The sequence below is a fragment of the Ursus maritimus genome, unplaced genomic scaffold, assembly GCF_017311325.1.
Source record: "Ursus maritimus isolate PB19 unplaced genomic scaffold, ASM1731132v1 scaffold_4, whole genome shotgun sequence".
NCBI classification, from domain to species: domain Eukaryota; kingdom Metazoa; phylum Chordata; class Mammalia; order Carnivora; family Ursidae; genus Ursus; species Ursus maritimus.
Window position 1 is genome coordinate 1,170,427 of NW_024426552.1, and position 16,606 is coordinate 1,187,032.

A 16,606-nucleotide genomic window follows, 5' to 3' on the forward strand; every position below is an offset into this window, starting at 1 on the left:
GGGGCTGAGTGCGGCTGCATGGGGGGCGCGGCACGCGGCGCTCCCGGGCCTGACCACCCCTGCCTCCACTCAGCTGCTCCGTCCTCTGCTGGCCCACCCCCAGGTCGGCCTGGTCCCTTGTCACCCACCGCAGCTGCAGCTGGGTGGCCCCCCCACCCCGTGGCCTCGCGCTCCTTGCGCCAGTGGCTTCTGACCACCAGCTTGCGTCAAGCCTTGAGTGTTGGCATGAGAGCATCTGGCTTCCTCGCGGCTCCTTCTCGCGGGGTCACGTCCGGGCAAGTCATTCCATCAGAGACAACTGGGCCTGTCTCTCCCTCGGCGAAGGCAGGAAATGGCAGGAATGCCGTGGCCTCGTGCCTCGGCCCTCCCCCCGCTGTGCGTCGTCACTTCAGGTGAGTAAAAGGGACGGAAGCGCTTGTCCTAGCTGGTGTTGGGGGGGGGGTGGGCGTGACCGCGGCGCCCCGGTTCTGCCTTGGTCCGGAGCGGCGGGTCTGGGCACCCCAACCCCGCGTCCCCGGGCTGATCCGCGCGGTCCCCGGCATCCCGCCTGCCCGGGGCTGGAGGACAACCTCCCGGCTTCGGTGGACCGGGCGCGGGTTTCTTCTATAACGTGGCCCACTCGGCCGTGGGCTGAGGAGAGTCACCGCCTGCCGCGGGTTCGCCATTGGACAGAGGAAGTGACCGGTGGGCGCGAGGTGCCAGCGCCGGGGCCAGCCTTCGGGAGGGCAGGGCCGCGTCCCGCCCCGTCTGGCACTGGGGTATCTGTGGGCGCTCTGTGTGCAGAAGCCGCCACCAGCGGCAGAGAACCGCCAGAGAAGCCCGAGGCCGCGAGGAAGGGTCTACACAGACGCAAGCCCACGGAGAGCGGGCCGGGGCTCCTCCGCAGAGGGAGTCCATCAAGGGACACGTGGCCTAAGAGCCTTAGAAAGGGTTAAGAACGTTAGAAAGGCACAGGACCACTGAGCAAGAGCTGGGAAGGGCACTTTCAGCAAAGCGCTGCAATGACCGGCCGGAGCACGTCACTTCCCAGGAGACACTTGTCCCCACACGTGACTCGGGAGGAATAAAGCTGCAGAGACCAGTGTTGGTGACCAGAGACAATCACGGCTCTGTGGGGCCGCCTGGCGTGGGGCCGTGGGGCGGGGCGCCCCACTCGGGCGGGGCGGGAGGGGACGCCCAGCCTCCTCCCGGCAGCCCCAGCCCCGCGCTCACTTCTGCCAACTCTTACAGATCACGTGACGGGAGTGACTCTTCCCCGGGAACCTCAATTCAGAAAGTCTGGAAAGGCCTGCGCTAAACTGATCTGTCTTCTGTCCTCCCAGCCTCTCCGCTCCGCCAGCTGGACTCTGGTCAAACACCCACACAGAAAATTCCTGAAGCCTCCAGTCTGCGGGGACGCCAGGAGCCAGACCACTCTCGGCTCAGGTGGACGTGGCCCCAGTGAAGGCAGCTGAAGTCAAGCAGCCACCCAGGGCAGGCGGCCCGCAGCCCAGCACCAACGGGGGAGCCGACACCTCGCCCCGTTCCTGTCTTCCCTACCTTCAGAGGCTTGGCCGCCATTGTACCCTCCGCGGGCGTCTTCCACAGGAATACTTCAAATATGTCAATGGTTTAAGGTAGAAAGTGACACCATAAAAAGGCAAAAGGCAATTTGGAGATAAAATTTACAGTGGGCAAAACAAAGGAGCAGGTCCTTTCATATATAAAGAGCTTGTATAAATCAATAAGAAATAATTGAACCCATCAAAACAAAAATGCAAAGAACATAAACAGGCTAGTCATAAAAGAAGAAATTCAAACAGCCAAAAATCATGTGAAAAAACGAAAATCTGTCTACACTAACCACCAAGACATGCACATTAAAACACCCAGACACCGTTGCCTGTTTTGACAGGTGACTGTGTTCTGCGTACGTGACACAGAACCATGACAAGGCCCAGGGAGGAGGCGCTGGGCGTCCTCGTCCACGGCGGTGGTGACCTCCAGCACGCCATGACACAGGCGACCCCGTCCCCACCCGCACACATGCAGCCTGTCTGCAGAATGTTACAGACGTGGGGAGCGGGCGCCCGGGAGGCCCAGGTGGTGACGCGTCTGCCTGTGGCTCAGGTCAGGGTCCTGGGATCGAGTCCCCGCATTGGGCTCCCTGCTCAACGGGGAGCCTGCTTCTCCCTCCCCCTCTGCCTGCTGCTCCCCCCGCTTGTGCTCTCTCTCTCTCAAATAAACCTTTTTAAAGAAAAAAAAAGCAAAAAAGAAAACAAGACGAGGGGAACATCTGGGACGCCAGCCGTGGACACAGCCCCTCCCTCGACGGGACAGCTCTGTCTGACCCCTTCCAGTTAATCATGTTGGAGGATCAAAACGAAAACACAAAGGGGCCCAGTTTGGTATCAAAGTCCTGCTGGCTCCCAGACGCCAGGGGTTAAAGTTCCTGCTGGAGGTGAAAGGTCAGCTGTCAGCCCCCGAGTCACCAGGGCTTAGAACAACGTCCATCAGGCGGCCTTTGTCTGGGCAATAATTAACTTTCTGTCCCGGGGACACCGCCCCCTTGGGCTCACACAGGGACCCTGTGTGACCAGGGCGCAGGGGCGTCCCAGCTGCCGCGGCTCCAGGGTCAGGGCTGGGGCTCGGGAATCAGCACCCGCGAGGGTGGGAGGCCAGGGCCCAGGAGAAAGAGCCCACCCAGGTTCCGGGAAGGCCAAGGCCAGGCGTGAGGCGAGGGGGGCTTCCCTGAGACCAGGGTCCCTGGGGCCCTTCTGCCCTTGCTGCCCTGAGGCTGAGCAGAGCCGGGGCTGCGCGGTTGGTGAAAATGAGGATAATCAGCAGGGCTGACGTGGGTGGGTGATGGGAACCCCCAGCCCAGCCCAGCAGGAGCGCGGCCTTCACGGGGCGGCGCCCAGGCTCGGGGCTACGTAGGAGCTGCTGTTACCGTCTTGAAAGCCCCCGGTTCTCATTGTGCACGAGTCATGTGGGCCGGGACACGACCCTGCTCAGCCAGGGGGGCCCTGGGGTCACTGCAGGCACCATACACACAGTGGGGGCTCCTGCCATGGCAGGGATGGGGGTCCAGGTAGGAAGGTGGTCCCACAGGGCCTCCTGGGCTGGGAGGGTCAAGGGGCTAGAACACTAGGGCAGTAGGTGGCATACGGGAGCCCGACGGAGCCAGGACCCCCAGAGCTGCCCTCCAGTGGGGCTGACGGCTCTGCCCAGAGGGCGGTCCTCTCCCAGGGGACGGCGGCACAAGGCAGGACACTGCTGTTGTCCTTGTCCCCAGCGGCCGGATGGACCCCCACCCCCAGGGCCAGTCCCCAGAGCACAGTGGCCATCAGGTTACCTGGAACTTATCAGGATCTGCTCCTCCGGCCTGGGCCACGAAGAGGCCAGCGCCGGGCTCCAGCTCCAGGCCCCGCGGGGAGCGCGCCAAGGGCACCCTCTGGAACAAATCGCAGTCCACAAACAGTGCCACAGTCGCACCGTCCACGCTGAGTGCAAAGCGCGTCCACTGGCCGGTGAAGGCGGGCAGGCGGAAACTGGCGGCTGTGTGGGTCCGCGTGGCCCCGGGCTCAGTGTACAGGAGCTGGATGTGCTGGTGCCCATCACGCACGCCCGACAACTTCACGCCCACGGAGACCACTGCCTGGGCCGCGTCCGTGATGGCAAACAACACCCCCGCGTCCTCGGTGGCAGGCCGGACGTGGAAGTGCAGCGAGAAGTCACGAAAGAACGGGCTGGGGAAGTGGTACCGGGCCACCTGGCCGCTGTTGGCATCCGGGCCAAAGACGAAGGCTGGTCCGACGTCGGGGTCGTCCACCTGAGTAACCTGCTGGGGCGGGGGCTCTCCAAGCAGCTGCAGGAGCCCCACCTCCGTGCCCAGGCTTTCTGCAAAGAGGAGAAAGAACCCGGTGAGGGTGTGCTTGGGGGGGACAAAGCAGTCAGGGTGCCAGGGGGACACTGAGTCACGAGCGGCTCCCCACCTGCCTGGCACCTGCCCCGTTTCTCCAGGCCCCTCACAGGGCCAGGAGTTGTGGCCACAAGCCACTGCTCCGCTCCCTCCATGGGCTCACGGGCCCCAGGGGGACGCAACAGGAACCGTCCCAACCAGGGGGATAGAGTGAGCAAGGATGTGGCCGAGCACGGCGTCCCCAACGGGGCCAGCAGCCTGCCGTGGGGGCTGGGCCCCGCACCCTCACCCTATGACCCACATCCCCACCCTCAGCCACCAGGAACTGGGCTCCAGCCCCAGCCCCGGAGCGCTGGCCTGAACGGCATCCGTTACAAAAGAGAGAAACCCGTCCAGCCCACAGTTCCCTGCACTTTCATCTACATTACCAACCCGCCTGGAGACTAAGCCCCCGGGGGTAGAAAAACAGAAAAGGGGGGGCTGTTCCTTGGAGGATCCGTCTTAGTTTGAGCCCGTCCTTGGGGTTCGGGCCTGCGCTCACACTCGTAATACAGCCAATCCCACCCAAGTGCCCCCGCGTTGTCGGGGGCTTCCTCGGGGCCCCCTCCCACCGTGTCCACGCTGGGCCGCCACAGCCACCCTGACCTGCAGTGGCAGAGGACAGACCCCGGTTCCTTCACCGACCGATGCTCACACTGGGTGGCCCCACCTTCCTCTCCAACACCCCTTGGAGTCCCAGCCCCACTGGTTCAGTCTCTCAGGAGCCCCCGTCTGCCCTCCTCCCCCGTGTCCTCCCACCAGCTGGAGGTGGCTCGAGTCTAGGCCGGGGACACAGCCATGGTGCCCCGTGTTCTATCTCATCTCTTGTCCTTCCAGGTGGGACCAGAGGCTGCTGTGGGAGGGACACAGGCCCTGCTCTCCATGACGCTGGTCCTGGGCCCCAGCAGGGCCTGACTTGACCACGCACGGGACCTGCCTCGGGTGTAGCACGGAGGAGAGCGCTTCCCGGGCACGCGGGGGCCACCGGCAGCCTTACGATCTTGGCCAGGAGGGTCAGCTGCTGGGGCAGAGGGCAGGGTCTACCTCTCTGTCCAGGGAGTGCAGTCGCTACTGGACACAGGATGGGGCAACCACCAAGTCAAGGACAGACCGGTACTTGGTGATTTCCTGTGTGGACACCCAGTTTACAAGCTGGAGCCGGGACTTTGGGGCCACAGTCCAGCCAAAGGCCCCAACCCAAAGCCTCTTCTCTCAAGACCCCCACCTGCAGTCTGGCTGTGATCTATCTCCAAGGTGAGAATTACATGGGAGGAGACGCTCTTCTGGGAAGGGGCTGCCGACGAGCGGGTGTCCTGAGCAAGGTGGTGACTGTGTGTATGAATGTGTGAGACTGTGGCAGTGAGTGTGAATGTGGGGGGGAAGGGGGAGTACCTGGGGTCTGGCCCTGAGCAGCAGGCCAGGTCAGAGCAGAGGGAAGCGAAGCCAAACCCCAACTTCCTAAGGCAAGTTTTGTCTTTCAAAGAGCTCTTTGAGAACAAAAAATGAAAACGGAGGAGAGACAGAAGCCACCCACACGAGGACAGGCACTTCGGGTACCCCCCAGGGCTGGTTCCCTTGGGGCAGCGGTGGGCATCTCAGCTCTGCATGGCCCTGACTTCCCACCCTGTAGGCAGCACCACCAGCAAGCCAGGGCTCCCCCATCCCTTGCAGGTAAGACCCTCATGCAGATGGGAAGTGGGGAGCAGCCAAGTGCAGTGCCGACAGCGGCCTCGTTGCAACAATAGCCTGGCCTCAGTGCTAGGGAGCAGAGGGACCTAGAAGATGTAAGCTCTGGGAAGATGGTGGTTACCTGATGCTCAAAGACAGACACTGCTACGTGTCCACCAAGACAGTAGCTGCTATGACGGTCCCTTCATATCAGAAGTTCCCAGGGCCTGAGAGTACACCTAGGGAGATGCTCTAAGATTAGAAAACCGGACTCTCACCTCCATGTCAGTGGCCCTGCTGTCCTGACTTAGCTTTCCCCAAAGTGAAACATGGATATGCCCACCACTGCCCTTCCTCCCAGGCAGCTAGAAGTTTTCCAGATTAATTTAGAATGCAAGAGGCAGCAGCCATTGATGTCCTGGGCTGAAAGACAACAGCATGGTCCAAGGGCAGGCCCAGGGACCCCAGTGAAGCACAGGCAGCCCCTTCCTCTCCATGATATTTCTCATGGTTCCCATTGGGAGTAAGCCTCCAAATGCCATGGTCCTAAAATCACCGGTCCATTCTCCAGTTACAGGCACCGAGTGGAGGATGGGGTCACCTCCCTGTAGACCTTCTGGCAGCTGCTGCACTAGAGACACTGGCCCAGCTGTCATGGGCAGGAAATCAAGATCTCTCCAAAAAGCAAATGCCCATGCCATGCTCTGAGAGTTTAGAAAAATACCTTCATGGGAACATAGCGGGTGACATCTTTGTTGTCCACACTTGTTGGTCCACACTCACCTTGGATTAAGGAATCAGGGGACTTGCCTAGCTGAAGTCAGTTTCCCTTTCACCAAACAGGCCAGCCATGACCAAGTGGAATTTATCCTAGGTACGTAAGGCTAGTTCAATATTCAAAACTCAATTAATGGATTCCATCTCGTCAACACACTAACCAAAAAGAATAACGAAATCATATCAATAGATGATGAAAAAGCATTCGACAAAATCCAACACTCATTCATGGTAAAAACTCTCAGTAAACTAGGAATAAAACAGAATTTCCTCCATTTGATGAAGGAACAAAACACCCCTACAACTCATATCACACTTAGTGGTGAGAAACGTGAAGCCTTCACGCTAAGATCAGGTACGAGGTAAGGATGTCTTTCTCATCACTCCTTTTCAGCATCCATGCTAGAGGTTCTCACTAATGCAATAAGGCAAGAACAGGAAATAAAAGTACACAGATTGGGAAGAAAAAGATAAAACTATTTGTAGATGACATGATCATCTATGTAGCAAATACAAAAGAATTGACAAAAACAAAACAAAACAAAAACCTCCTGGAACAATTAAGTCATTATAGCAAGGTTGTAGGATGCAAGGTTAATACACAAAATTCAATCACTTTCCTATACACCAGTAACGAACAAGCAGAATTTGAAATTAAGAACACAATACCATTTACATTAGCGTTCCCACAAACTAATTATTTAGGTATAAATATAACGAATACATGTACAATATCTATATGAGGAAAACTGCAAAACTCTGCTGAAATAAATCAAAGGACTAAATAAATGCAGGGATAGTCCATGTTCATGGATAGAAAGACTCAATATTGTCAAAATGTCAGTTCTTCCTACCTTGGTCTGTAGATTCAGTGCAGTTCCAGTCAAATCCCACCAAGTTATTTTGTGGATATTGACAAACTGATTCTAAAGTTTATGTGAGAGGGAAAAGACCCAGAGTAGCCAACACAAAGTTGGAAAAGAACAAAGTTGGAGGACCGACACTATCCGACTTCAGGAGTCACTATAAAGCGACAGTGATCAATAGAGTGTGGTATTGGAAAAGGAACAGAAAAACAGATAAATGGAACAGAACAGAGAGCCCAGAAATAGAGCCACATAAACAGAGTTAATGGATCCTTGTCAAAGGAGCAAGGCGATCAATGGAGCAAAGATCGTCTCGTCAACCAGTGGGGCTGGAACAACGGGACGTCCACAGGCAAAAAGTTAACCTAACACAGACCTTACACGCTTCACAATTAACTCACAATGGATCACACGCTAAGTGCAAAACTGTACAACTTGTAGAAGACAACAGAGAAGAAATCCTAGGGGACCCTGGATAGGACGATGACTTTTTAGATACAGCACCAAAGATACAATCCAAGAAAGAAGGAACTGATGAGCGGGATTTTGTTAAAACTTGAACATGGTGTTCTGTGAAACACCATGTCAGGAGAGTGAGAAGACAAGCCACAGACTGGGAGGAAACATTTGCAAAAGACGCCTCTGATCAAGGACAGTTATCTACAATATATGAAGAACTCTGAAAACTCAACAATAAAACACAAGCCATCTTTTTAAAAATGGACCAAAGGCCTGAACAGAGCAGACACACAAGTGGGCAGTAAGTAAAGCTGCCCCACGTCACAGGTCACCGGGGAGCTGAAAATTAAAGCAGCGATGACACCGCTGCACACCTACGAGAACGGCCACAACCCGGAACACGGACACCGGCGAGTGCCGGCGAGGACGTGGCGCGGCAGGAGCGCTCACTCACGGCGGCTGGGAAAGCAGAGGGCGCGGCCGCCTCGGAAGGCGGTCTGGTGGTTTCTCACCACACGGAACACGCTCTTCCACGCGACCCCGCGATCACGCTCCCCGGTGTTTCCCCAGAGGAGGTGAGAACACACGTCCACACAAAAACCTGCACACGCACGCTTACGGCAGCGTCACGCATAACTGTCACACTCGGAAGCCACCAAGGTGCTCTTCAGCGGGTGGACGGACACCGGAACTGTCCATCCGGTCAACGGGAGAGTATCCAGCGCTGAGAGGAAATGAGCCATCACGCCACAAGGAGACACGGAGGGACCGTAAGCGCGAATTGCTAAGGGACGGGAGCCGGTCTGGGAAGGCCGCGTCCTGTGTGACTCCAGCGACAGGACTCTGCGGCGAAGGCACGGCTGTGGAGACGGTGACGGGTCCGTGGCTGCAGGGGTGGTGGGGAGGAGGGATGAAGAGGAGGAGCACAGGAGACTTAGAGGGCAGACTACTCTGTACAATGCCGTAGCGGTGGATGCCTGTCATTACACGGAACGCACACCGCCGAGAGGGAACCTCACGTACACGATGGACTCTGGGTGATGGCGACGTGTCGGTGCAGGTCCATTCATGGTCACAGATGCACAACTGAGGTGCGGGATGTGGACAGTGGGGGAGGCTGTGCATGGGTGGGGGGAAGGGGCAAGTGGGACAAGGAGGTGATGCTTTTTGACAGCTCACTGAGATGTGACGAGCCAGGTATCAGCCACATGCACCCAACAATGGTGCCCCCAATACACACATCAAAAAGTGGAGAAGGTCCTCATTCGTGTTGCAGACCACGAGACACTGTCTCATCCCAGTCTCCTGCTAGAATAGAACACAACACCTTCAGTGAGACAGATGTGCAGAGACTTCTTGAACCTAATAAAGTGTTTGAAGAAAGCTCTGCACCTGTCCCTTTATTACATAGAGTCACAACCAAAAAGTAAAAAATGTCCGGGGTGAGTGGAGAACCTAATGTTGATATCAGAAAAGAAAATATACTGAGAACATTTTAAGAAACATCTCGGGGCACCTGGGTGGCTCAGTTGGTTGAGTGTCCAACTCTTGGTTTCAAGCTTAGGTCCTGATCTCAGGGTCCTAGAATTGAGCCCCACATCAAGCTCTGTGCTCAGCATGGAGTCTGCTTGAGGATTCTCTCCCTCTCCCCCTGCCACTCCACCCACATGTGTGGTCTTTCTCTCTCTCTAAAATAAATAAATCTTCATCCTTCGGTGGAGGTTTAACACACCAAGGCCAAGTCCAAACACTGCTGTCACCTGGAGCCCAAATCAAGGCCTGCAGGGACAGGACAAACAGGTCGAGAAGATGGGAACTATGGCATCATGTGTTACAAGAGGCTGCAAACACCTGAAGGTCTGCCTTTGAGGAGGGACGGAGGACAAACCAGAACCACACGAGAAAGAGGGTCTCCCATAGTGACACTGAACATTTCTGAGACCCGTTCCCAAAGAAAAGAGGGACTTTTGGGTACACAGAATGTGAGCCCATGTATGCAAAGCAAGGATCAAGAGTGTGCGTGCATGAGGACACACACAGGCACACGCACGCACACACCGTGGTAAGCAGGAGACACGCCCGGCATGTCCATTCCGCAATGTCTAGAACCTGCAAATGGTACTTCGCAGATGCAATTAATGTTAGGGCTCCAGATGGGGAGGTTAACCAAATCTAATGACATACATCCTCAAAAGCATGTGTGTCTCCCAGCCAAGGACACACTGGCGGCCCCCAGAAGCTAGAAAAGGCGGGGGCACTCTTTCCTGCAGCCCCCAGAAGGAACACAGCCTTGCAGACAAACATCTTAATTTTAGCCCAGTGAGACTGATTTCGGACTTCTGACCTCTAGAACTGTAAGGTTACACATCTGTATTATTTTAAGCCACTACTTTTGTGGTCATTTGTCACAGCAGCCACAGGAAACTCACATCCACACATTCATGCAAAGCCACAGAGGGAACGGGAAAGATGCCCCATCCCAGCAGTGAGGGGGGCTTGGACGCTGTGTTCAGCCCTCTCTTGCAAAGCTCTGATCTCGATGCCTATGCATTCACGAGCTAGTTCTGGGGTAAAAATGTAACCCAGGAGAGAAGCGGCAGAGGACAAGATGATGGGGCAGAGTGGTCCTCAGGGATGAGAGTGGCAGGCAAAGGCAGTCCCCCCAGGGCCAGAATTTGTGGGTTTGGGGAAGGAAGATTCACTCTAAGCACTGGCTGCTCTGCACACTCTCTCCTCCACAGAACTGAGGCCACATGTCTGCAGAACCTGGTCCTTCCAAGTGGGGCTGCCCACAGATGGCTGGCAAAGGAGCAGTGTATGGAGGCAGGGGTCCCTGAGCAGTTTTACATACTTCGAAGGCATGGTGGGGCCCCTGGAACACTGGCCATGTAGCTTGGAGTGGACGAGGCAGTGCCCACAGCGCAGCCTTCCCAGTCACGAGGCAAGCCTCTCTGGGTGCATGGCCATAGGAGAAGGAGTGGCTACTGAGCCTTCCATGTACTCCAAGAATCAGGAGATCAGAAAAAGAACTTCAAGGGAAACCAGCATGGCAGTGGGGGAGAGGCTGGACCAGACCTCAGGACAGGAAATGATCACAAACAAGATCCTACACCGGAATCCCTGACACACAAAACTCAACAGTGCAAAGCTGAGCCTCTGCCTCTACCACTGGTTGGTGGGTCCTCTCCAGACACGTTTCGAGACAAGACAAAAACAAACCACATATTACATGTGACAATCACATTCTAACACGGTAAACCTGATCCAATATCCAGATGGGTAGGTGGATAGGTGGATGGATGGATGGATGGATGGATGGATGGATGGATGGATGGATGTGTGGATGGATGGATGCTTGGATCTGTGGATAGATGGATGGATGAATGGATGGATGCTGGGTGAGTGGATGGATGGATGGATCTGTGGATGGATGGATGGATGGATAGATGGATGGATGGATGGAAGGACGGGGATGGATGGATGGATGGATGGAAGGACGGGGGATGGGTGGATAGATGGATGGATGGAAGGATGGGGGATGGGTGGATAGATGGTTGGATGGATGGAAGGATGGGGGATGGGTGGATGGATGGATGGAAGTTTGGGTGGATGGATGGATGGATGGATGGAAGGAGGGAAGGATGGATGGGTGGGTGGATGGATGAAGGAGGCTGGGTGGGCTAGCTTCTCACATGATATATAATAGTAACAGCAGTTTAAGACTTGATTTCTCAATTGAAACTGAAAGCTGTCAAAGATGACTTTCCTGTGGCAGAATGAACAGCTCCTTCACCAAGGCGAAGCAGACTGTCAGGGAGATGGCTCCCACGTGGAAAGTCCAACCTGCCACTGCACGGGCATAATCACAGCCACCATCTTGCTCCTCCTCAGTGAGGCCGAAGGTGAGCTCTTGTCTGCACGATGTCCCACGTCAGCCTTCCTCAGAGCAGGAAGGAATAATCACTAGAGACAATGGTGAGCTGGATGCTGACGGGGAGTATGGTCAAGGAAACCCCATTCCAAGGCCGTGTGTCTCCTTACCTGCAGACAATCTCATCCGCTGCTCTGGACACCTGACATCCCAGCGAGAAAGCCGAAGCCAGCTGGCGCCTTGGTAAGAGCTCAGCCCGTGTCCTCAGATAGTACTTGTAGGTTGCCAAGCGGTGGGAGGCAAGCCTAAGTACCTTCCCATGAAGGTGGTCTCACCTTCTCACATCAGAGTGAGGCGGAAACCTCGTCACTGAAGTATTGCAACAACGTTTACTGTTTCTGAATTCACAGTTCATTCAAGGCGGTAGATGGAAACCCAGCGGCTGGGAAGCATGAGCGCTCGGCGGGTGCATGACGGACGGGCTGGGCATCCTCCCCAGAAGACAGGGCCGGCCTCAGAACCATCACAGTGACGAGACCCCACCAGCCAGCCAGGGTCCCCACGGCCTGGGGCTCTGCTTGTCCGGCATTCGTGGGGCACTTACGTCCAGGCCCGGAGCTAGACTGCCCACGTCCACCTCCTGGCTCCCTCTTGCTAGCCATGAGGCCCACACGTCTTTACCCCCACTAGACCTCAGTTTCTCCCCTGCAGACAGAAATAACACCTGCTCCCAGGCCCAGACCATGATCTGCCTTCACCGTCCTTCCCAGGGACATCAGGAAATGTGCATAGAAAGCAAAGCCCAGGCTGCCCATCACTGTCCCCCACTTGGTGCCCCCTTCCCCAGGGGGACAGTCCCCCTGCTGGCTGACCCTCCCCTGTGTAAGGGCCCTACTTGCTTTTCTCTGGGGCCTGAGGGACAAGCCCCCACATAGAGATGGCACCGGGTCCCCAGCAGCGTGCTAACCCGTGGCTGGCTCCAGGAGCAGCATGGGGGTTCCCCTAGCAGCCCTCTCCTCTTGACCACCTCCCTGGCCGCAACCAGTGGCTGCACTGCCCCCCTGCCCAGGGCCACGTCAGCCCCTCCCCCACCCACTCTCCCTGTGTGGACAGGAGGGAAGCAGGTAAGGAAGGGCACGTCCAGCAGGCTGGACAAAGCTGCGGCCTTACCAGTGACCTGTCCACACCCCACTGACCCAGTGTGAGGGGAGCGGGCGCCATCTCCACCCTGGAGCCTGGGGCCCCCGTGCAGGACACCCTCGACCGAAGGGTCAGAAATGGTGCTGCCTTGGCAGGAAGCCTCTGTGGGCAGCTCTGGCTGGGTCCAGGGAAGGAAGCAGCACGGCCCTTTGGGCCTCCTTCCCCTACAGAGAACCTGACCCCTCCATTACCTCCCCACTCCCAGCTTCCCAATACCCAGGCAGCCCAAGGCCCTCGCTCAGCCCAGACACGCACACTCGTCACCGGGGACAAGTCACCAACATGGAGGAGGGGCTGGGGTGCCCTCACCCCTTCCCTCCTGATCAGGGCCTCCCCTGCCCTGCCGCCCCCATCAGGTGGGGATGGAAAGGCCCAGGGGCCTAGCAGCGGGGATTCCCCAGCTGAGAGGCCAGAGGATGGATAATGCTCCCAGCCCCCAGCCCTGGCTCCCCTGGGACCCTCCCCAGCCAGGCCGCACCCAGGAAGGATCCTCGGTGTGATGAATGCCTGACCCCCACCTGTGGCCTGAGGGGGCGTGGGCAGTTAGCACTGACAGAAGGGTCCCCCAGGGCTCTGCCGGGAACACGGCTTCCCTGACAGCCTGGGGACCCCGCCAATGTGTGCAGATGTCCAGTAAGAACTCCCTCTCAGGCCACTCGGCTGAGCAAGGCAGCTGTGGTTAGAGAGAGTCCACACCCCACACCACCCTGCCTGGGCCGCATGAGAACCACTCTGCACCAGCTCCCAGACCGCATCCAGGGTGGCCGAGCCCCCAACCCGAGGAGACATGCTAGACCCAACAGCAGGACCCCCGTGCGTACAGGCCCTGGGTGGGCAAGACACGTGGGCAGGCCTGGCCCTCCCCGACCCCCGTGGAGGAGGTGGGCTCTGCTCGAGCTGCCCCGGGCCCTGCTGGCGGGAGCCCCCGCCCCACACACTTAGTGGACGCAGCACAGACCCTCGAGGAGGCCCTGCTAGCCCAGCATCAGGTGTTCTGGGCGCCCAGCAAGCGTGCAAACAAACAGCTCACAGAGGCTGCCACGGCCCCATGGATGACGTCGAGCCCACTGCACCAACAGCCCTGGGTGCGGGCCCTGCCTCCCCACTGGGCCCCAGCTCCCAGCCCCCCGGCTCTGCGCACCGGGACTCCCAGAGCCGCCCCGTGTGGGCTGCCACATGACCTTCTGGCCACTCCCCGTTGGCCTGACTGCAGCAACCATAGCCCCTTCCCTCCATCCCCTCCCATTCCTTTCCTCCGTGGAGCTGGGCACAGGGCCCGGAACTCACGCATGCACATCCCCCAGGGGCCCAGCAGGTGACACTCCCATCTTGGGGTCCACCCCCAGCAGCCCAGCTCCAAAGCCCAATGACCCTAGGGACTGAAGCAGGTTGAGGGGAGGGGAGGGAAGAAGAGGGGAGGGGAGGGGAGCAGGACACACAGACCCACTGGAATGGGGCTGAGACCTGGAATGCGGTGGGAACAGGCACACAGCTCAGAGGCCCACCCGGTGACGTAGAGGCAGCTGGCGGGGCCGCTCTTAGGCTACGGCCCTGCCCTGTCCCCTGCCTACCAGATGGCGACGGGGGCACAGTTCAGGCTGGGGGTGAGGCCCAGGAGTGGCCCCCAGAGCTCACAGACAGGTCAGGTCACCGCTCCATGCCTCAGCCTGCCCTCCTGACTGTGGGTGTAATGGGCTATCTCAGAGCCGTGTGCAGGACTGAAGGAGCCACAAGGCTCAGGAGGGTTGCTGCTGAGAGCTGGCCATCGTCACGCACAGAGCCAGGGTCTCGAGCCCTCACCCCACTGCGGAGCTCAGCCTTCCCCCTGTGAAGGCAGCATCACGCCCCCTCTGCCTCCCGCTCAGCGTCGCAGGGGGGCGGGGGCCTCTGTGCCGGGTTCACAGCAGCCCGGCCGAGCTCACCTGGCAGGACAGAGGGAAAGGGCAGGGAGGAGGGCCTGCCAGTTACCTGCACCCGCCCAATGAACACGCAGAAGCCGTCCCTCCTGGCCGGGAGCGAGGCGCAGGTGACCGGCAGCCCGCCCCGTCCAGGTGGCTCCAGCACGCGTCCTCCAGGGCCTCGCAGAACTGGCGGCAGGAGGGGAGGTGCGGGCGGCGGCGGGCGCCGCAGGGTGGAGCCAGCAGCAGGCAGAAGAAACCAGGCGAGGAAGCGGTGGCAGTGCGCTCTGAGGAGGCCCCACGCCCGGGCGGCAGCCCCACCTCCTCACTGGTCCCGTGGTGCAGGTGGTTGGGCAGCCAGGAGTGCCTGATGCCCAGGTGGCTGCAGACCGGCAGGGAGGGAGACAGGGGCAGGCAGCGGCCAGCGGCGTGGACGGGGCTGCCCGGCGGGGTCAGCGGGTCCGCCCCGAGCAGTGCAGAGTTGTTAGCGAGACCAGGCCCCACAGAGTCAGCCACGGGAGCAGACCAAGCACCCCTGTCCCCCGTTATAGCTGAGAGTGGGATCCGGGACACCAGGGTGGGGGGGCCAGAGGAGAGAGCTGAGGGGGCAGCGAGGGCGCCCAGGGGACCCGTCACCAGGGGAAGCAGATGTGGCGTGCGCCTGAGGATGTCAGGGAGCTGGTGCTGCTGGCCCGGACGGGCTGCTGCGGCCGGGAGTCCTCCGCTGTCCAGATCCCGGGGCCGCCCCGGGGACCGCTGGCTGCCCCAGGGAGGGGCCCCACCTGGCGCAGAGGACAGAGCAGCTCTACCTGGAGATGGTGGTGGCACCGAGGGCCCGCCCGGGAAGTGAGGCGGCTGGGTGGGCACTGGCTGGGTGCCGGCCTCGATCCTCTGGGAGCCCCAAGAGCTCAGGGTCCCACTGCCCAGCCAGAGAGCGGTCCCGTTCTCCGGGGGGGGGCTGGAGGGCCCGGGCAGGGTGAGGGGGGCCGTGGGGGTCGTAGGGGCTGCCGTCTCTGCCCCGGGGGAGTTCGTGGTGGGAGTGCTGTCATCCCACAGCTGGACAAAGCTCCGGATGCCCTGAGCCACATTCAGGATCTTGGCTCCCACGCCGGCGATGTTCTCCTCCTTCAAGTCCGGGCCCGTGGCGGAGGCCCTGCCCTGGCTAGTCTCCAGCCTCTCCACGGGGAGCTCGGAGCTGGCAGGGGCCCTCCCCTGCTCCGTGGGGCCATGCTGCAGGGCCACATGTGTGGTGGTGTCCTCTCTGGGCTGCACATGTGGGCTCCCTGGGGACTCAGAGACCAGTCCGGCTGTGGGCCCGTCGGTCCCAGTGGACCACAGCCAGTTCAAGTTCAGAAGGTTGGCCTGGGCGGCCGCGAGGCAATACACGAGCAGCAACAACGGGCCGAGGCGGCTGCCGGGGTGGCGAGCCATCAGTGCTGTGTGCTCACAGAGCCGGGCGGTGTCTGCGTCCTGTCCCGTCCTGGGGCGGGCCAGCCTGGCTCCGCCCTCCCCACCCACAGGCCCTCAGCCGCTCCCCCTCTCCTGTTGCCCGAAGGCTCTTTCCTCCACCTTCCTGTTCTCACCAAAGGGAAAAGACACAAACCTCTAGATCAGGTGACAGGCAGTACCCCCCACCCCTGTGTTTGCAGCAGCCACAGACTGCAAGAGGGAGACGGTCCCTGCTTCTGCGCACTGCCCCCTCCCTCCGCTGACCCCCACGCCGGGCTCCTCCAGGAGCTGCGGTCGAGAGAAAGCCCCTGACCCGTGCCCTAGGGCAGGTGCCTGCTTGGGGCAGGGCAGGGCAGGGCTGGGCACTGCGGGCCGCTGCGGGCAGCCCTGGCCCACTTGCTCTCGGAGACCCTGCAGCGGAGAACAGCCCTGAAGAGCCTGGCCCGGGGCCACCAATCTGTGGCAAAACAGACTTAAA

The 16,606-nt window shown here is 59.2% G+C and overlaps 1 protein-coding gene across 3 annotated transcripts in view; it reads right to left on the bottom strand.

Moving 5' to 3' along the window:
* LOC103680736 (collagen alpha-1(XVIII) chain) overlaps nucleotides 1-16,606 on the bottom strand; it is a 97,976-nt gene that overhangs the window by 36,843 nt on the left and 44,527 nt on the right. For 2 of the 3 annotated variants that reach the window (XM_040621793.1, XM_040621794.1), the window contains exon 3: nucleotides 3,335-3,879. In XM_040621793.1, the coding sequence (XP_040477727.1) occupies nucleotides 3,335-3,879 (545 nt within the window). Of the gene's footprint in view, nucleotides 1-3,334; nucleotides 3,880-3,974; nucleotides 4,088-16,606 lie in introns of those variants that run through there. The other variant, XM_040621795.1, reaches the window with a different exon arrangement.